Consider the following 22,087-nt stretch of genomic DNA (forward strand, 5'->3'; position numbering starts at 1 on the left):
TGCACTAAATTGAACCAGGCACATGTTCAAAGAATAAAGAAATAAATGCAAAATAACACACTGTAGTAGACACAAAGCAACATTGCATAACATTACCAAGAAGAAAAAACGCTGACCTGTGTTCGAATAAATACGGTAATTAGAATTGAAATTCTACTAGGAAATAACTAGGCAGTGCTCACAGTTCATGCAGGCAGCCTTAGGTATGACACCAGGTCAGGAGGGTGCAAACCAAAATAGGATGAAACCTGGCTGCCGTACATGCAAGTGTGGCAGTTAGTGAGGATTGTTGCTCCCTTGTACATCTGTGAAACTTCCTGTTTGAGGAGTTTCTGGTTTTTCTTGTAATCAAGGAAGGCAAACTGAGAAACAATTTTACCAAATCCCCACTCGACTGCCTGTCGGACCTGGCTCATTCCATAATTGAAAGCCCGTTGGGAAGCTGTGGGGAAGGCACCAGCATAAGGCTTCATCAGAAGTGGCCTCAATGGATACGCAGGGTCACCATACACCACGAAAGTCTCCGTGCCGACAAGCCTCTGAAGCTTTTCGTATGCTTGACTTTCCTGAAGTATGCCTGTAAGAAAGAGTAGCTATGCTATAAATAAGGAACAACTGAACTCCAATGCACAGTTGTAATTTCATCTGTATGTAATTAATCACAATGTAGAACAAATTGTGAAGAAAGCAGTCATTAAAAGAGCACTGGCACAAAAAATGATCTTTTCTGTTACAATAAGTAGTCAAGAACCCTGTTATCACGACACAAAACTTCATTTGCTTCAGCGTGCAGCAGTTAATTATTTAGAGCCTTGCTTATAATGACTAGTCCAAGTATGCAGCTGACATTGTGCTTCAATTCTTGCATTTTGTCCGTGGCCAGTGCAGCAAACCTCGGCAGGCACTACAAGAACTGTTGCAGCGACAGTGAGAGCATACAAGCATGACTAATAACTGAGGATGACTGGGAGAGCAACAATGAAGGGCTAGGTCGTGGGACGAGCAAGAGCTTGTACAAGGCGCATAGTGGCCAACACAAACCTGTGATGTAGTGCTGTTGTTATGCCCTGGGATGTTTACAAACCCAATTTCTTGATGAGTATGTTGTGAGGTGCTGCACATTGTGTTTTTTTGTGTGCACATAATTTAAAACTGCTTTCTTACATATGCTTTCAGCTACATTTGCTTTTAATATTCTGTAGATGTGTGTGTGTGTCAAGAGGAATCGACCTCACAAGTTATCTAGACTTCGAAATTTTGTGTCGGTACTGCTTTAAGGCATTCTCTGTAACGATGCCCAAGAACCTATGCAAAATAAACCTATACATGTACCAGCTGAGAACAAGGGCTTGCATTGTCTCATTCGTTCTTCCTTGTGTCTGTGCTTGCATGCTTGCATTTCAGTAGTAACACAAATCCGTACCCAATTGTTGTACTTACAATCGTTGGTGTCATAGCATGCACTGCTGGTAATACAACTGTCGCAGTACATGACGTGTATGGTTCGGCTAAGTAATGTTTCCCGAACAAGCCTGCTGTATGTAAAATAGACAAGGAAGTGCGTGACCCTCATGAAAACAACATAAACAAATCCACATGTGTTAGCCTCGGTGCTTCTACTGCTAAGTACTGCAGCATCTTAGAAAGGTATCCATAAGAATAAGCTAGTCAAATACATGAGGCATCAACCATTCATACAAGGGCATACATCCGTGCGAGCACTCCATCCATTTTACATTATAGGTATGTATACATTATCGTGTTTCTTTTTTTGTCTAATAATCGCTGCTTGGGAAGTCAGTGTATCGTTTATAACAGGTGATGTACCAAAACAACATTGTTGCACCTACACAAGAAGACGACGATTGGTGGCCGTGTTGAAAGGACAGAGGCAGAAGACAATGTGAACAGCAACAACTCCTTTTGCCACTCTTGAGCTCACCATTGCGACTAAAATAAATGTCTCCTGCACTCGTAACCATATACTAAATTCTTTCTAACTAGTGAGTAATTATGTCAGTCCCTTTGCATTCCACGTTCGATGCTGATTTAATTAATTTCGCCTCTGAAAAAACAGTCCTCCATTCTGGTCTCTCGGCCATCATTATCACTGAAATATATCTGCACTCTGCACTGATACTTTCAGGCACATCTAAGCATCAAGGACTGTGAAGTACAGGAAGAACAAAGTGTGTTTAAATGGCTATGTAGGAGCACCATCTTGCTGATTTCAATGTGCATTGACTAGAGCACATTCTAAATTGTTTGTTGACATATACTGAGTCAAAATAAGAGTGCACAGGCTCATGGTAGCATCCAAGAAGGCAACTTACCTGCATCATGCCGCCTGCCAGGGTATGGCCCATCCAGTTGGCATATAATTCCGTTAGGGCACATAAATGACTGATATTTTAAACAGTGCACCCTCTTGTGCCCCGAAAAGTATGCCTGTTGATTTCTCTTTGGGCGACATATGGGCCGAGCAGTACCATCCACAAATGCCCAGCAATTATGGAGAGGTGCCCCTTTACTTCTGACGGCCTGCAGCAAGGGAAAAGAAATATATAAGCAAGCTACTCTACTGAAGGTATACAAATATAACTCTTGAAATATGGCTGCTCCTATTGCATCAGAAACTGCAAATGGTCATCAATGAACAAATGCAATGTATGCCACACACAGTGATTTAGAAAGAAATGCAATGCACACCACATTGCATTAGTTGTTATTGAGAATGTTATTCTCAGTTGACTGTTAGTAGGTATAATTGGATTATTTCATGAATTTCTTTGTATGCAATTGAATACAAAAATACTTCTTGCTTGCCCATCTTGGGACATTTCTTTAGCACTTCACAGGTGCATTTAAACATTCATGTGATCACTTTAAATCTGCTCTCATAGTCCCTGATCGATAAGCTTACTTCCATAATAAAACAGAAAGCACATTTAGAGTATCTATTTTGTGGCTGTTTAGTTAGTTGCTGCTGCTATTTCACCCCATAATCATCTGCAGCTATTAATACTGGCCTGAAGCACCACAGTGCGTGTACCAGGAAATTTATTCTCGGGGTTTTGGTGACAGATAAGCTTGTACACAACTTCCTATGCTGATACACATGCTCAGTATCGCCGCTCAGTGAAAGAACGACATACCGGCACAATAACTATTCACTTCCAATAAGAGAACAGATTCTAGGTATCCTCTACATCAAAGACCTTGTTCTCGCCAATCTTAGCACGACAAACTCTAATGTACTAAAGAATATGCATGCTGTGCTCACTTGCACGATAATCTATAGTGCCCAAGAAATATCCTATGTAAGCCAGCAATTATAACATTTCAGCGCTCCTTTCAACACTCAAATGCGTTTCTGCAATAATTTACACAATTACACATGAATCCTATCACTTGTTGCTATGCAAATTATTAGGTGAGTTTTAATGAAGTGTCCGAAAACGCTCTTAGTCTGTTGTTGAAAATAACGAAAATAATGCAATCACACTTCACTTTTAGCGCTTCATTAGATAAGCTTCAGCGCTACTTTATGCTGTGATGGGTAGAGGCACAAAAATCAACACTGCTTGAATATGAACTTCAGCTACGTGGTACTTACATTCGAAAAATCCTTGAGCGAAGCACGTGAAAGCCAGTGGTGATTGTTGCAATCGCTCAACAGGTAGCCAAAGGTTGCTGTGATGTGACTGATCACCTGTGACGTTACACTAGACATCACAGATGAATGCCGCCCAAAAATAGGCTCCAAATCGCACCATCGGTTGGGGTACGCCAGCCGGCGCAATGTGATGCACAAGGCTTCACAGCCAGATACCTTAACATTCTGAGCGCTGACGATCTCTTCAGGCACTCTCAGCGCAGAGAGCAGTTCTGGAATATCGTCCTTGTCAAATCGAAACTGCTGTCGAAACAAAGATTGTTCGATTTTTCCAATATCGAGCAGCCCATGACGCGAACGGTACCTCAGCAGCTCTGACTCGCGGCTGCGCCTAATTTCATTCTCCAGCTCGTCTATGGAGCGGTCCCCTTTCAGATGCCGTGGTTGCACACGCGCCAGCATGAGGTCGTCGATCTCCGCCCACGTTAGCGCAGACAGGAGGCGATGATCACTAAGAATAATTTTCGGCATGCCTAGAGTTATTCGTAGTACAGAGCACAGCGATCGCAATACAAGAAGCCGCACGCTGCGAACGAGGCCAGTAAACTCACGAACGTGCTGCTTTCGGCTATGGTACCGCTTGGCTTGGCTCGATTAAAAAAACGTAATTGTTTTTGGCGACGTCAGATGGCACTGCAAACCACGCTCAAACACGCCAGTCGCGCGTTATGCACCTCTATTCAGCCGACTTTGCGGAACGTCCAACTAAAACTGTCATGGGCGTCCGCTGCGTAGCGTACGCTATAAAATAGCGTATAGCGTACGCTATACTTGCGTACGCTATACTAAAACTGTCTAATATCCTCCTCCCTAAACCAAAAGATCGTCCACCAAAAGAAGAAAGCTCAAGGCATCGTCTACAAAGTCAGCTGTGCCGACTGTCCAGCTTCGTAAATCGGGGAAACCAAGAACCTAAAAGACAGAATCAGACAACACGAGAACGACGTCAGAACATTCAACCGTATACGCAGCGCCGTCGCCGAACGCTCTGAAGACGCCGAGCACAAAATTGCTTTCCAGGTAACCTAAATCCTTCAAACAGAGCGAAAAAGACTATACTACTGGGGTCACGGCACATTCAGAATGCGGGGGGTAACATAAACCATGTGAAGGGCAACCTACCCTCGGTGTATATCCATGGCCTTGGCGACATGACGAAAATAAGAAAAGGACGCCCAGTCAGGTCGATTCCCGCTCGAGGTCACCAACACCAAAAACGTCTGCGCTCCCCCGTAAACATCCCCCCCCCCCCCACCGCCTCCAGTCAACGGCACTCTCGTGGGTGGTCAAGCTCCCCCAGCACCGGTCATCCCAGCCGATCAGCACCACTGCGGCCATCTCACCCGTTCGCTCCCCCCCCCCGCCCCCCCTTCCACTTTCCCGTCTGTGAAGTGTCTCCCGACCTTCTGTACTCTCCCCTCCTTTTTCTACAAAAGACTCTTTAAATGCTGTACACCGCCAGCCCCGAAGAACAACCCCTGAAGAAGGAGCCGAATAGGCTCCGAAACGTCCGGCTAATAAAATTCGCTTATTTGGTTGGAGTCAATCTGAAAGTCCTAATCAATTTCCCAACCAGACAGGCAATTCTGTCGAAATGTTTAGCTTCAACTCGTCTGCAGTGTTGCTGAATAAAACAATGTCATCGGCAAACCGAAGGTTGCTGACATACTCGCCGTTGATCCTTACTCCTAAGCCTTCCCAGTTTAATAGCCTGAATATTTCTTCCAAGCACGCAGTGAATAGAACTGGAGAGATTGTGTCTCCGTCTGACCCCCCTTTTTTTTTTAAATTATGGGGTTTTACGTGCCAAAACCACTTTCTGACTATGAGGCTCGACGTAGTGGAGGACTCCGGAAAATTTTGACTATTTGGGTTCTTTAACGTGCACCTAAATCTAAGTACACGGGTGTTTTCACAGTTCGCCCCCCATCGAAATGCGGTCGCCATGGCCGGGATTCGATCCCGCGACCTCGTGCTCAGCAGCCCAACAATATAGCCACTGAGCAACCACGGTGGGTTGCCTGACCCCTTTCTTTATGGGTATCTTGTGTAGAATTAAGGTAGCTGCGGGATCTCTGTAGATATTTTCCAAGGTATTTAAGTAAGCGGTCTGTACTCCTTGATTACGTAATGTCTCTATGACTGCTGGTATCTCTACTGAATCAAATGCCTTTTCGTAATCTATGAACGCCATATAGAGACGCTTATTGTACTCTGCGGATTTCTCGGTTACCTGATTAATGACATGTATGTGATCTATCGTAGAGTATCCTTTCCTGAAGCTAGCCTGTTCCCTTGGTTGACTAAAGTGCAGTGTTGTCATTATTCTATCCGAGATCATATTGGTGAATATTTTATATAATGCAGGGAGTAAGCTAATGGGCCTATATTTTTCAATTCTCCGTTTTGTGGATTAGTATAATGTTTGCATTCTTCCAGTTTTCTGGGACCATTGCAGTCAATAGACACTTCGTATAAAAAGCCACCAGTTTCCCAAGCATTATGTCTCCTCCATCTTTGATTAAATCGACCGCTATTCCACCTTCTCCTGCAGCTCTTGCTCGTTTTATGTCTTGCAAGGCGCTTCTGACCTCATCGCTAGTTATAGGAAGAGTTTCTGTATCATGTTCATTATTGTTTCTAATAGAGGTATCCTGACTCCTCTGGGTACTGTACAGGTCAGTATAGAATTCTTCCGCTGCTTTTACTATACCTCGTCGACATATGTCGGCTAAATATGCAGGCTAAATCTATTCCTATATTTCAAGCGGTCTTGCCGCGTTCACTACGTTCCCGTTTCCGACGATCGTTAACTACCCGTGGTTAACTACCAATGTCATGTTGCGCCGTTTGCCTGCTTTCTCCGGTTATACTAGTGAGCGTTTCTATAGATGCATCTTTAGAATTCGCGGCCGTCGTTGAACACTGAATGAATTTAAACGACCTCGCTCAAACCTTTTAGCCAACAAACCTAAAAGCTAAACAAAAAGTTCCGGCATATATGCCGGAACTTTTTGTACAACTTTTAGCAATCCCGTCACGGTGAATGTTCACGGTAATGCGATTCGCATTGAAGTAATGTAGTGATGCATCGTATTACCACCGCCTAATCGCGTCATGTATGAGGTGTGCCTGTATCCGAGCTCCTCTTCCGGGCATCCCTCTGTGCAGACAGGCAGCGCCATGTAGCGGCGACGCTGCGAAGTCCGCGCGTGGCGTGTGTCTGAATATTCCACCGCGATTCTGCTAGGCACCGGATAAGTTTTAAAGGATTTTTTTTTTGTCATTATATAAAGCCGCACATACAGTAGGACATACACCCAGTGGCGTGAAGCCCAAGTTGGCGTGAAAGAAGTTAATTAAAAAGTGAACTATACCCAATGTCACGCACTCTGTGACCGAAGCAGGTTCAACTGTTGGTTCCGAACACGGTGCCCTCAGCAAAGCCAGCCCGATGCTCCACCCAAGAGACCGCGGATTACCAGCCACCCAAGTTGGCGAGAAAACGGTTAGAGACATAGACAGAAAGAAATATAGATACCGGAAAGTGAATGAAATATCCCAAGAATGCCAATACCATTAAAAATAATTTGTGAGGGTGCTATATAGCTAAAGAATAGTCATTGGAGCGTAACTGACTCGACTGCGTTGGAAGCGGGCAGACACACTATAGTGCTTGGGTCGTGCCCTTCACTTTTGACGCTTCTGACGCCAATACATTTTTAGTGTTTTGTGATAGAGTTTTGGCAGTAACCTTTAAAGGTCACCGAGGGCATGAAAGAACACGCAGATCTAGACAATAACGTTTGAATTTATATCGTACTACAGACAATTAACCTGCATACTTGCCATCAAACAGGCATAGTACAGTGAAAAAGAGCAGACAACTGAATTGACGATACTCTCCTTCGCTCTTTCACACTTCGGAGAGTAATCGATAAAAAAAAAAAGACTTTTGAAAATTAATTCAAATCTATTAAAATCGCCTGCCGAGAACATTCATGCGACTAAAGGTCTTTGTTTTATTTATTTATTTATTTATTTATTTATTTACGTACTTAATGTCTTGATTTGCGCGCATGGAATGTGAGAGCATTGCTGCAACATCTTCGTCAGGTCAGCTTGTGCAGATCACATTTGCCGTTTCCAAACAGAAGATCTGTTAAGGAAATACATGGTGTTCAAAATTATTCCCGGCGTACGTCAAACCACACTTGTTAAGCGGCGTCCTTCGTAACTTACTGTACGGTTTCGGGCCGCTTAACCCCCACAGTTCTAACTTTTTTATTATTGTTATTATTTGTCACGTGGCGGCATCCACCGCACCCGTCGTCCAACGGCAGCCGTGCTCCCTGCCGGCGCAGCACAAACGAAAGCGCGCCGATGCCCACCGTCACCGCGCGTCGCATACGGTGTACCACGACGGGGCCGTCGAATCGGCGCGGCCGCAGCTGGAGTTTATTCTTGAATATTGAAACCAGCCGCCGCTTGCCAACAGGTTGCCGCCTCGAGCACTCGCTGACGGCGATTGAGCACCCTTCCTGGCCGCAAGTGCGGTGCCTTGCAACTACGACTACCCCGAGTGCCTCCTTCTTTCTTTCTTTTTCTTTCTTTTTCTTTTTTTTTTCTACACCGCGCACGCGCGCGAGCGCTCCGTCGTCGGTGGTGGTGGTGGTGGTTCCCGTCCTTCGCGCCACAATCAGTGGACGGCGGCGACGAGAGGTGAAAGGGGGGCGACAACTGGCAAATTCTCTTCTCCCGGCAGTCGCCGATCACGTGCGAAGAAGCGATGCAATAACGGCCTGCCCGCCCGGCTGCAGGTGGAGAAGACGGCGAGATGTGCGCGCCGCTCATTCTCCCCTCCGGTGCGGCTGCGAGCGCGCGCGCGCCACTGGAATTATCGGCCTTGTCCGCCGGCCTAACCTCCCGAGCTTCGCTCCGGGCGCTCGCGCTCCGTGACCGTTGCCATACTGCTTGAGGAGCGCCGGAAGGGTTGCGAAAGCCGCGCGTAACGAGCGGGTAGCGAGGACGGGCCGAAAACCGCGACTCGTCGCCTCCCCGCCCCCCGGAGAATCGCCACCGGGAGTGAGAGGGAGGCCTGGAGTCCACCGCCAACCTCCAATTTGTCAAGACGGCCGTCGGAGCGATGGACGCTAGAAAAGCGGTGACGTCCAGTGCCACAGGCCGCCGCCGCCTCCGCCGGACCGGTGAGTGCGTGGGACGCAGTGCTGGATTTGATAGGGAAGAAGGAAAACTCCCGGGAGCTTGTTACATCGGGGACACCTAGGAGTGAGGAAGGCGGTAGCGTACTGCGATACTTCTTTCGTTGACTATTGCCCTAGCGCCGTATTACCCGAGACGGCAGGTCGGTAAGCGTGTGTAGCGACAACGTATCAGTGAGCCTTTCCCTTGTCGAGCAAGGCACAATGTCACTCAGTGGAACTTCAAGTGACATGAGTGCTTCGACGAAATAGCCAACGTTTGCAGTTTACATCGAGTTCTGCAAGCGAGCAGGCGCCGAACGTTATCTTCGAACACTCTTCGCTCTCGCGGTCCCTCCCCGTATTCTGAAACGAAACAAACCATTGTGTAACCTATAGTTCCTTAGGTACATAGACAGTGCTTTACCTACAAGACTTTTGTGGGCGACGTATCTGAGAATCGCAAACTTATGATTTTGGTCAGTTTGCGTAGCGAAAGCGTCAGAGTACATCACGGGAGTTTCTAGTTCGCGCTCTTGCAGTGAGCGATGCGGGATAACCACCTCTTGATGCTGATCAAGAACACTGGACTCCTTGGAATGTCGCACCAACTCAAAAGCATATCACCGACGTATTCAGCCTGTCAAACGTTGTTGGCTGTTGTGGGTTAGGCGTGGGATGTATTGGTATGTATGGTTTATAAGCCTTAAACACCGGTGTTCGAACCTCCATCGATCGTGCAGGCCACATTAGCCGCAACGGTTAATGCGACCGGCATTTCGATGCCGGTTTCACACACGTACATTGAAAGCAGCATTTCTGAAGCTTTTAAAGGTAACCTGGCAGCCTAGGAATGCGGCAAGAACTCACTGGCTTGGTGAATTATGTAACCTGCAGGTAGCTTGTCGTGTGAGGCTCCTCTATCGGGTTGCCTTTCTGTTATTTTTTTTTTTTTTTGCATTCTCTCTCCAGTGTAATTCATCACCAGCATTCTACAATGAAATATATAGAATGCACTGTCACCTTCTTGTATGCTGCATTTATTTGCGTTTCTACAGACGCACATGCACGTTTACCGCGGTCCAAGGTGGCACTTCCACCGTCTGACTACAGTTGCTTATGATATTATGGGTTAAAACATGAATGCTTTTTTTTTCATTTACGTTTTGAACGCGAGTGACTTTCTGTTCGGGAGCTCAAAGACATAGTTCGCTTACGTAGTACAGGGAAGCAAGTATTTGTAAATGACCGTAACTGCAGAAGTTGTCAACTACCTCCAAAAAAGTGCGAGAACAGAGCATGCACGATTTTAGGACACCTTACAAAGCCATCAGGTGTTGGTCCTCTAGCTCAGGTGGCGTAAGTTGTGATCACTACTCCGGGCAGGAAGAGCGGGACTTTCTCCATAAGGAAAAAAAAAGTGAACAGCAAGGAATTCCTAAACAAGACCCCGTTTGCCAGGCTGATACATTCCGGATGAGGGACACTTGTTATACAAGAAGCGAGCGGTGCTGAGAAGACGCGCAGCTTTGCTCCCTTCGAGCAGTGACCCTCTGTCCTGATGATCTGCGTGACAAGCTCACGTAGTTTCAGTCGACGCTGCCAGGACAACTAACCAGCCGCGGTTTCCCAGTGGCTATATATCGTAGTGCTTCGGATCGCGAGGTCGGAAATGCCTTCTGTGAAAGAAAAAGCTTTATTACTAGAAGATAACCAAGAATCCTCAACTGCGCCGCCGCCTCTCGTAAGCAAAGTGTTGCTCAGAAACGTGAAGACCAGGAAACCTGAGCAAATAATAATAAAAAAATGATACCAAACGACTATTTCCCAATTTGGCCAACGGGAAATGGTCAAAGCTGATTCGTCAGATAAGATCATTGAAAGGCGACTGCAGTGTTCCTTGTGGTCCAAAGCACTGTAGCTATGTGAAAATGGACGTTGAGTGATTAAATAAGTTTATACCATCCCTTGAAGCTTACTCACATTCAGTAATGAAACGCTACGCGCAGTAAGCATGCTACTCTGTACATGTGCAGAGGGACAGTATCTACGTGGAACATCACTGAGTCACAAGATTTTTTTTTTCCACACTTTCGTCTCGTGGAAAGGAAACTGTCAAACTGGAAACTGTAACTCGCCAAATCACGAACTTTGAATCTCTGAAAAAAAAAAAAAGAACTAAAGTCAGTTTTAGAGCTTCAATAAACACATACCAAAGATGCAAATTACTCACTTAAGGTCATTGTCTGGAAAGTTTCGCTTAAATGGCGGGCAGCGCTATCGGCAACGCTTAAAGACACATTAGCAGCCAAACCAAATGTATCTCTTATTCAGAAAACTGACGGTGGGTCTCCGTTTCTGCACCCTGGTCACGTCCACGTCTGGCCGTTATGGCAAGCCCCTCAGATGCAGCCCGACTCAAGGACGCTGTTAAGTTGCTCGCCGAAACTGCAGCCATCGAGGTTTCACGGAAGCGTAGGCCAACGATGTGTCGTTGCTGGACGAGCAGCTGTCCCAAGGGATTTTAATCTTCGATTTCAGCGGTAGATAGACCAGATTTACCCAGCCCTCGTTTCTCGTGGCCAGGTGATGGTGCTCTCTGCATTAAAAGGTGAGCAAACCCAATGGATCGATGCCCGACGGTGGGGGATCGTTTTTCGCTGGCGACGACACTACTTCGACAGTTGTCATGCGACAGTCAGGTTTTCATAACAGAAAAAAACTAAAAATAAACTTTTCATAGGAAATGCCTTTGATGCAGTTAGAGGGCATTTGAACGTGAATGCCTACAGGTTTGTGCCTATACGATAGTGAAACTGTGGCTGTGTCCCTATTACAGCTCTCCCGTAATACTCGAAGTGCAACCGCACAAGAGCCTCAATTACGCTCCAAGCACGACCTGTCCAGCTGCTATTCGACTGCAGAGATGTAGCGCTACTGGGGATATCTAGAGGACTGGTCCGCCCTCGGTTCTTCATGCATGTTCCATGTATAGCCCCGACGCGATCAGTGATAATGGGTAATTGATATTTGTAAATAAATGACTAGGCAGTTTGGTCCATACAAGCACTGTCTTGCTCCCGTGCTCCTCGTTTCAAGAACAAAGGGAGCGCTAGCGACTCCTTTCTGCAGCGGTAGCCAACTCTATAAGCCGATCGTAGTGAGTTCTCGTACTCCTCGATGACACTAGTTGACTCCTTCCATGGAGTAAATTATCTCTGCTTCTGCAGAAAAAGAGGGAGCGTACGTTATTGGAGTGTACAAGAGTTCTAACAACTGGAGCTTCCAATGCTCTTTTGTTCCGAGAATGCTGGTAGTCGCTGAATGATGCTATCGAAGCGCGAACACTAATGTTCGCGTGGCCCTCGTCGTGGCAACGAGTGTTGCTACCTGTCTGAATCTTTGAATCAGGAAACATCTGCGCTGTGTAGCACTGGTTATCTATTCTGTTGGACTGGATGTAGATGTAGATCCTCGTGATCTACTGGAGTGTACCCACTCTGTGGGACTGGCCAAGAATCGGATAGGTCATGGAAAAGTGGGAAGTCATAATTTTATAATAGGGAAGTTGCAATCGAAATATAGAGATTATAGAGACTGCAATTCTACCATGGCCACAAAGTAGGAACAATTCAAGTTCAATTTTGGTGAAAGAAATGGAGGCTAAACAAATTTTTTTTTGAGAGACTGAGCTAAATGAACATCTCGGATGGCAGCGCTAACCTTCCCGTCGCTACGCCCGAGTGTAGAGGCACACAAAGAAAGCACATTCTGAACAATTAAATCTAATCCAAAAAGGCGGAGTGGTGTTTCTAGGGTTCGTTTTAAGCTAATAAATCGACGACAAGAAATTGAAAAATGTTCTGTGGTTTAATCTTCCCTCAACACATGACAAATCGGTGAGGGTGCCAGACCAGCCCTGTATAAATAAAAATGTAAAGAAGTTATGCGACAGCGAAGCCTACTAATAGTTACTTCAATTTTTCTAGATTGGCAATTAGTGCTCTTCCAGGGGTACGATAAATGTTTAAAATCCGAGGAAATTGTTATACATGGTACAGAGAATTCTTGCGTCATCATTTGCCTCCAAAATCTTGCAGCTATGATCAAGGCTGATGTAAGGAGAATTTGAATGGCTGGGCCAGTTAGCGACGTCTTCGCCAACGAATCAACCGTTTCATTTAGAACTAGGTTTGTATGCCCAGGTACCCAGTTTCAATGGATATTAGTTAAGTGTTGAGGTACTAAGGATTTAAACACTTGCAGAACCCGAGATTCATTAGGTACTGTGAGTGAAGTACACAAGGACAAAGAATCAGTAATAATGGCTACATAATTTATTGTTGGGATTAATTTACGAAGAACCAGTACTACTGCTGAAAATTGCGCAAGAAGTATTCGTACAAAGTCTGGAAGCCGCAGGGAAAATTACCAATCGAGAATAAGGTTGAACATACCAATACCACATTTTTCTTGGTTCTGCGTGGCATCAGTCGCTATGACTACATTTGTTTGTGATTTTATTAAGTAATCCTGTAAAACAGCACTTAACATTCGATGAGGTTTCGCGTTGCTTGGAAAAATGTCGACAAATTTTATGTTAGGAGAATGTTCCCCGTCCCAAATGGGCTTTACCTCTCTGATTCTAACGTTCAATGGATCGTTGTACAAAATCAATTTGAGGAGTGTGGAATCGAGAGCAACGTGCATCGAAAAACATACTAGGATGATAAATGTACTCGTGTTTGGCAACGTCTTATTTGTGATTCGTACGCCCTTGCACCGCGAGCACATGAAACCGAATAGCAAGAGAAAGAATTTTTGTTTCTAGATACAAAAAAGTATTTGCTACAAATTTAGGCAGCCCTAAACATAGCCTAAATGCTTGCTCTTCTAGGTGAACAAAGGCGCGAAGCTTATAGGCAGGCACCCCGGAGTATAGTACACCGCCGAATTCCAGGACAGGGCGCACATACGTACGGTAGATTGATAATAAGGTGGCCCTGCGCATTCCTCATCGACTGTTGCTCAGTCTACGTAACAAACCCACCACTCGAAGGTCCTTAGCTGCAATATAATCTATGTGCGCACGCCATGAAAGAGAGCTGTCGTATATAACACCAAGATACTTAACAGCATCCACATGTGGAATGAAATCGAGCTGGTAAGACAGAAATACATGTACTGGGTCTTTCAGGGGAAATACGAGCAATGAGCACTTGTTCACGTTTACAACCAAATGAATAGAATTTAAGCAAGCTTCTAGAACAGAAAAATACCATTGTAGGTTTTCATAAAGCGTTTGAATATGCTTTGCCGATGAGAAGAATGCAATGTCATCCGCATACACGTAAGTGTACACGTCCTTTTGGGATTAAATGGAGATCACTAAAATATTAAATACAACCGGAGATAGCACTGAGCCCTGTGGAACTACTTTTGCTTGTCTATAGGTACTCTATGAAAAGCGGTTCTGGAAGTAATAAAATTATCTGCCACTTCAAAATTGCGTAATCAATGCTTGCAAATATTTCAGGAACTTATGTTCTCGCAGCCGGTTTACCAATATCTCGTGTTCGACGCTATCGTATGCCTTGGTGATATCAAGCGTAACCAATGCCGCATACTGACCTTGGCGCCTTGCAAGATGTATACGACTTTCCAGGTCAATATGCGCCTGCCATATGGAGCATCCCGGTCTCAATTCAATTTGACATGGACAAATAGCATTCTTGTACTAATAATATTTATAAAGCGAACATGTAAGGCTCCTTCTATCAACTTTACAAAATTTTGATGTAAGGGCTATTGGTCTAATGTTGTCTAGGATATAACCTCTCCCGGTTTTCTTGGTAACGGTACTCTTTGCAGTCTTCCATTCTGGAGGAATCCAAGCTCCTCTAACTTAATAATTTATCAGGGTGAATAGATCGTCTTGCGACTATCTTATATAAAATCTTTAACATGATCGAGGTGACTCCATCAGGGCTTCGAGCCGCATTCGGAACTTTCTGCAATATATATGGCAATTCATCCACAAATATCTCCGTCAAATCCTCATAAATAGGGGAAATTAATGACGGGTGATGAACATTAGAAGAAAAGCGATGCTCCAGCCCTTTAGCTGGAACTTCCAATGACTCTATCATATGTGGGTATAAAGCTCTAGATTCGACGTTTACCGGAAACGGGATCATTTTCTTGCATCTAAGAAAGCACAATAGCGTTCGTTTGTTATTGGGTTTGGCAAGAAAATCAAAATGCTTTATGTCGTATTCCTCTTTTGCATTTCATACATTACGTTTAAGTGTAGCTGCAACAAATTTACAGTCTGACTGATTTTTCGGGCATTGTTTATGTAACAGTTTCTTCCAGGTGGCATTTATTCTTCTATAATCCCGCAAGCAGTCATCATTCCACCAGCGCGAAGAAGGTTAATTTTTTCCTGAGTGAACCTCAAATTCAGCTTTTCTACGGGATTCCTCAAGAGTGAACAAATGTCGAATTCTTTTTCTTTAGAATTCGCTTCAGATAGGTCGGCCAATGATGATCGCAAATTGCTTTGGAATTTATGTATGTTCGCGCATGAGACACTAAGAATATTACCGGGCACATAATTTCAGAAATCACCGGAATATGGTCACTATTTGTGGCATATTTAAGAGTCGACCAAAAGGATACGTAAAGACCTGAATCTGAGAAAGTCAAATCTAGAGCAGAAGTAGCTAAACCTCTAACAAAAGTAGGACGACCTGAATTTTGACATAAGAGATCATTGACCTGAAACGAATGCCACAGCCGAGTACCACACGGATGTTTTTAAGCCCCGTGTGGGATGATGGAAGTTGAAATCACCCGCAAATATCACATCATTTCCGCTAATAGGCGCTATCCACTATCCAGGCGCCGTGTGTCGCGAACCCCTGAAGGATAGTATACATTGACGATGAAAAATGAACGACACAAATGTGTACCGAAGGATATCACTAAAATTTCGAATTCAGGGGACAGAAGTTCCAGTGCTAACTTTGGTTTCTGGCGAATTCTGTATGAAACTAATGTAAGTAATCCACCAGCTCATGTAGATAGATCTAAATGAAAAGAGCGATAATTTCTGTGATCAAAATTTTACAGCGAAGCGGTACTTATATGGCTAGGGTTCCATGCATTTTTGTTCTCCGTGAACAAAAACTATCATCATCAATTTATCATACCCCCGTAAGCAAGCAAAAATGCAATGGCTCATAGCCCCGTAAGGGAGATGCTACAAGCACTGAGCCAAGTGAAGCGAACAGTGCTTACATTTGTTCTAATCACGCATGCAACATAGAGACCAGCATGTCGAAAACTGTCATGATCAATGGCTCATACCCCCGTAAGCAATGCCTCATACCCTCCTAAGCAAGCAAAAAATGGAATGGCTCACAGCTCCGTAAATTCACGTAAATTCACGTAAATTACGTAGCCTCGGCGCTAAAATGGACCAAGAGAGACGCGGCCAAGATAGAGACACTGATGCGCAAGAGCATCAAAAGGGTGCTAGGTCTTCCGATCACTACAAGCACGGAGCGGCTCGATCGGTTAGGGGTCCACAATTCACTGTCAGAAATCATCGAAGCGCAGACCAAGGCACAGGTCGTGCGGCTGTCGACCACCAGGGCCGGCAGACGCATCCTTGAAGAAGCAGGGATAAATGCAGAGGCAGAGGGCAACGCACGCAAAGTCGCGCTCAGCGCGGTGGTCAGGGGCACTTTCAAGGTAGAACCGCTTCCAAGAAACGTCCACCCGCAATTCAACGAGGGGCGCCGAAAGGCGAGGGCCCGAGCACTGCTGAAATCGACCGCCAACTGCCCGGGACTGGCGGCATTTGTAGACGCGGCCCAGTACGGGCGCAGCGACCGGTACGCGGCCGTCTCGATACGCTGGGATGGCGCGATAATTAACGCAGCATCGGTCAGGGGGGTAACGTCCGAAGTGGCCGAACAGGTGGCAATAACCATGTCAATGAGAGACCCCGAACGTCCTTACGTCTACACAGATTCGCGATCGGCGGCAAGAGCATTCGCCTCGGGCTCGATATCGCGGGAAGCGGCGGCCGTCCTCGGCAGCGAGGGAGCCGCGGGTCAGCACATCGTCAGATGGTTTCCAGCCCACATGGGGGCCGACGTGCACCCCGAATTTCCCAACGCCAACGGGCTGGCGCACGGACGCGCGCGAGGACTCACGCACCGCGGCGATCGTGGCGAGCGAAGTGGCGGGGAGGGCGGGGAGCACCGAGACCCGCTGCTCACCTTCAACGAAATAACAACACACTATCAGCTGTCGAGGAGGACCTTCCCACTCCCCCACGCTAAACTCACTAGACCACAGTCATCGATATTCAGAATGCTTCAGACAGGGTCGTTCCCCTCGAGAGGCAGACTGAGCCGTTATTCACCAGAAGTAGAGCCGCAATGTCCGGATTGTGGCGAATCGTACTGCTCGCTAGCGCACATGCTCTGGCAATGCTCCGCGTTAAGCGGCACCATGTTCACTAAAGAAGAAGACTGGGTGGACGCCCTGCAAAGCGACGACCACCAGACCCAGCTCCGGGCCGTCCAGAGGGTTCACGGAAGGCGGAGGCTCACGGGCTTCCCGTCTCAACGTGGGTGCGGCCCGCGACCCCTGCCGGCCACTAAACCAAGAGTGGGTGGGGAGGGGTTCCTCAGGACACAATAAAGTTATTTCCTCCTCCTCACAGCTCCGTAAGATTCATGGCTACTCATTTGACGTGGGTTAGTTGCGATGACACTGCTCCTGTGATCGTCGTCGGGGATTTCAATGTGGATGAGTTGGGACTGGAAAGCGAGTGCTTTACGTGTTTCGTGTTGCAGACATCGTTTGCGATGCCGCACCGATCCGGCCCAACCAACCACCCAGCGGCTTACGTTCATCGATTTGACATTATCAAAGAATGTGTTTGCAGTTGCAAATCAAATAATTACCACCTATCAAGACAATAAATGAGTTCGTACCTTTCTTCAAAATTTCGTGTCACATCCACGTCGCGTGCTAAACAGCTTCGATGGTCATCCACCTTCACAGAGAGGAATGGCTAATGATTTTTTTTATCTGGGGCTAGCCGCGTTTCTTGTGAAATGATTATATCAGCACCTAATTGAACAGCGAGAAACGACAAATCTGTGGAAGCGGCAAAAGTGGAACGGCAGTTCTACTGTAATGCTTTATAAGGAACCTATGGTGGAGACAGTATATTGCACTAGCAACAACCTTCTCCGAAATACTCTCCTTAAGGACCTTACTAGGCGGAGACTTTTTGTTCTTATTCTGGGGCGACAAGGAAGAAGCACGGTTTAATGGTGACCGGCTATGTTGTTGAGCGTGAGCATCGAGTTCAACGTCAGTAGTGACGTGCACGTCCAACGTGTGAGTTTGGTCGGAACTCCTTGAAGGTTTAGATGCCTCACGGCTGTCATCTGAGTGAAGCAAGCTCCTTTAAATTTGGTGATGGTGCTTACTTCTATTGGAGTTGGTAGGTTCGAAGCTACAGGAGGATGAGATGGAGTGATGATATTTACAAGGTTAGCCGTCTGGGTACTTATTAGCTGGCATAAACCTTCTGAGAGGTGGCCGACTAATCGATCCATCGCTTTTGTCATTGCCTTTTCCACTGCGGCTTCAACAGTCTGCGCAAAAGTCATATCCGTAAACGAAGATTGACGTGCGGAAAGTCCAGCGCATCCGTGTGACCTCTCCTTGACAGTCGCCACGGCGTCCCTCCTAGAGCACCTCCTCTTGTCAATAACTTCCAGTACTTGTGTTGCTTGCACACTAACTGGACAATCTGCATGGTCCGCTGTGTGTACACCTTCACAGAGGCAACACTTCACATTTTGGGCGATGCAGTCGGTATTACAGCTGCCCTCTCCACATATGCAACAGTACAATCCAGATTTGCATCCACCTGCACTATGTCCGAATCTCCAGCAATTTCGGCATTTTAAGGGACGTGAAGCAAAAGGTTCCAACCTAATATCAAGAGGCCATGCTTTGATTTCTGACGGGCACGATGTACCAGCAAACGTCGCTATAACCGATTCAGTGGGGACCCTTATATTATGTACAATGCGATTACAGCGGTAAATTCCTACAACTCCGGCCTTGGCTAGCTTCTCCAGGGTTTCAGGTGGGGTTAGTTGAGAGTCAACTCCGCGCACGAGCCTCTTGGTGCATTCAAGACGTGGTGGTGTAAACGAACTCACCGGGACAGAGGCAAATTACGAGCACTTCAGTAGATGCGATACGCAAGCCTTGTCTGGCTACCTGCACACTATGCCACCGTGATATTCTGGTATTCCGGTGATATTCTGGTAGTGAGGAGTCACAGCATGAAGTCCTCCTGGATCGCTCTGGGGTTATTTAATCTGATCGAGCCATTACCCAAGGGCACCAGAGAGACAGGAACACTGCTAATGCCGCCGCGGAGAATGGTTTCCGATGGTAGTTCATCGAGTTTGAGAGAGGCTGTCCAGGCGGAACGCCCCTGGCCAGAAGAGTTCCTGGACATCAATGCGGCATCTGATGTATCTCTGCAAATAAAACTGATTCAAGCTTAAGTTGGAAAGGGTTGAAAAGTGGAACCGAAATTAACTAAACGCTACCCGACACTTAACCAATACCGCGCAGAGGAAGGCCAGAAAGAACAGACACTGGCAACCAAGGCATCGAGCGCAGCGCGTTCCAATGGGGATTTCTTGCTCTTGGTTTTCTCTGCAACACGAACGTACCCCCGTTCTATGTAGATGTAGATGTAAATCCTTGCTTGGTTTGATTTGGGGCCTATGGGTATGACTCAACCCACTACGGGGGGGTCGGCCGTGAATCGGATGGTAATAGGTAAGAAGGGAAGAATACTTATATGAAATTTTGTAATTTAGAAATGATATTAAATGAAAACTAAAAGTTATTGTCCATTTTCAGGCTGTATTATTTTAAAATCTGAAGTTAAATATTTTTGTGCGCATATTGAGTGAATTCACACACTGAAATTAACATGGCAGTCTCTTTGCGTTTCACTTACTAAATTAAATAAAATGCGTTCCCGTTGCAGTGTCCTAGCGCCGACGCTGCAAGATACAGTATCACAGAAAGCGCAATATGACCAATCCAAGCTGGCGAAGTAGTTTCTAGAAGTCGTTTTCTGTGCACGTCGGACCTACGACACTCTATAAAGGAACGTTCCATAGTTTTAGGTTCGTTGCGACAAAAAAAAACAAAAACAAAAAATACATTGAGGGGAAGGTGACAGACCAGACCTGTGGGAATAAAACTTAAGCATTGGTATTCGGCAACGCATTCTCGTAAATGAAACTTCTAGTTTTCTTGTTGAAAACCACCTGCTGTAACAAGGGAATATAAGGTGCTAAAAATCGGTGTTATTTAATACACGTGATTTATCATGTTCTTCTTGAACACAAAAGTCTTTAAATCTTGCAGCCGTGATGTATGCCGAAGGTGTTAGGATCCTAATTACCGGGTCTTTAAGAGATGCCGACGCTAGTGCGTTTGTTGACTCGTGTATAGTGAGTCCTATGTGTCCTGGTGCCCATACCAAACGATGGAGGCGTAAATGTTGGGGGATAGATGACTAACATTTTCTGAGAATGGTAGATGAATTTGGCACTGATAGAGCAGAACAAACGGTTGAGGAGTCGGTTACAATTACGGCTGAATACATAGATGAGGAAAGTTTTCGTACAGCTAGAATAATAGCCAATAAGTCTGCCTAAAATATTGCTGTAAAGTCGGGCAGTCGTAGAGAGAAAGACCAATTTAATGATGGCGAAAAAATGTCCACTCCTGCCTTCTCTTCACTGACAGAAGCATCTGGTAATATTACTGTGTTCATAGGGAGGTTCTCAAGGTCGTCATCTAACAAACATTATAGGTATCTAGTAGGCAGAAGCTTAGCGTTATTAGGAAATATCGAATTTAACGCTTACTCTCGCAGTAGGTAAATTTGAAAAAAAAAACACATCTCGGATTGATACTTGCAATGGTTCTAATAGCTTCTGCACCAAAATTACCTGGGGACTATGCAGTCGAGACCATTGATTCTAAAAGAATGCAGTCGGCTCTCGAATGAACACATAAAAGGAACGTCTCTGGGAACAAGCATATATACTCAGTAATGTCTGGACTGTCATTATCCGAAATCGAGTTTGAAGAGAAGGCGAGTGAGTTTCATGACAAAGAATATTATTCGCTACAAATTTTGGAAGGCCAGGACATAGACGTAATGGTTCGCATTCTAAAAGAACAAGATGGTGTAATTTATAAGCAAGATCTTCAGAAGATAATACGCAATCAAGCTCTGAAATGAGGAGGACATATACATACAATAAATCATCAGCAGAGTCTCCCAGCGCACTCCAAGATGACTGTTGCTGACTCTTCGTAATAAACCAACAGCCCGCGCTCCTTTAGACGCGATGTATTCTATGTGCGTCCGTCAATTAAGCTTTTCTGTATAAATCATTCCCAGATATTTTGATGATTGTACCTTGTGGGGATGCGTGACTCTCACGCCTCCCCTGAGATCTAGTTTTCCCGCATGGCTCGTCTCCTGCAGGGCGGCTTCGCCCGCCGCGTGGCCTGGCGCCCGCGGCGGTCGGGTGGTACAAGCGCGGTGCGAGAGATGGCGCGAGCGTCGCGCCGCTGCGGGGTTACTCGGGCGTCGGGAGACAAGGCGCTCGGGCTGTTGGGTCCGAGACGGGAAGCGGGACGGTCGTGCCGCACGTGCAGCGACCCTCTTCCCCGGCGGGTCGGCGAACGGCGCGGACATTTCCGCGCGCCGCCGACCCATGCTTCTGCGAGACCGCCTCGCGTGGCCGCCTTGGAATGCGCCACGATTCGCGTGACCACACACGCGAAGGACCAGGCGTTGGGATCCAGCATGGGGCGAACATATTCGCTCGCTTCCGGTCGCGGTGAGTCAGACTTCTAGATTTGTCGCGCGCCCATCGGCATGTTTTGTGGATAGCAACTCGGCTAGCAGGCATTGATTTATGAAAGGTGCAATAAATGCCCTTGTGATTGTTTGCACTACTGTGTTGTCGTTCCTTTGTCCCAAGAGTACGGGTGTGAGAGGACCCCACATCTGGCGCCCAACGTGGGGCCTCTTGGGGCATCGGACGATAGTTTTAACAGT

General features: G+C 46.2%; 2 protein-coding genes across 3 annotated transcripts in view; one reads left to right on the top strand and one right to left on the bottom strand.

The window, feature by feature from the left end:
* The window catches only part of LOC142575692 (NAD kinase-like), a 160,073-nt gene that overhangs the window by 37,248 nt on the left and 100,738 nt on the right, over window positions 1-22,087 (top strand). Inside the window, exon 1 of one of the 2 annotated variants that reach the window (XM_075685251.1) lies at window positions 8,521-8,883. The exons of the other annotated variant lie outside the window; for it this stretch is intronic. The gene's annotated coding sequence lies outside the window, so the exon portion shown is untranslated. Of the gene's footprint in view, window positions 1-8,520; window positions 8,884-22,087 lie in introns of those variants that run through there. 2 annotated transcript variants of the gene reach the window in all.
* LOC142573967 (uncharacterized) lies at window positions 11-4,089 on the bottom strand. The gene is made up of 3 exons (XM_075683166.1): window positions 3,617-4,089; window positions 2,334-2,541; window positions 11-577 (listed from the first exon to the last, which is right to left on the bottom strand). Exons 1-3 carry the CDS (start codon window positions 4,076-4,078, stop codon window positions 186-188), a joined length of 1,062 nt encoding a protein of 353 aa, XP_075539281.1. The 5' UTR covers window positions 4,079-4,089; the 3' UTR covers window positions 11-185.

This window comes from Dermacentor variabilis, chromosome 3, assembly GCF_050947875.1.
Source record: "Dermacentor variabilis isolate Ectoservices chromosome 3, ASM5094787v1, whole genome shotgun sequence".
Lineage (NCBI taxonomy): Eukaryota > Metazoa > Arthropoda > Arachnida > Ixodida > Ixodidae > Dermacentor > Dermacentor variabilis.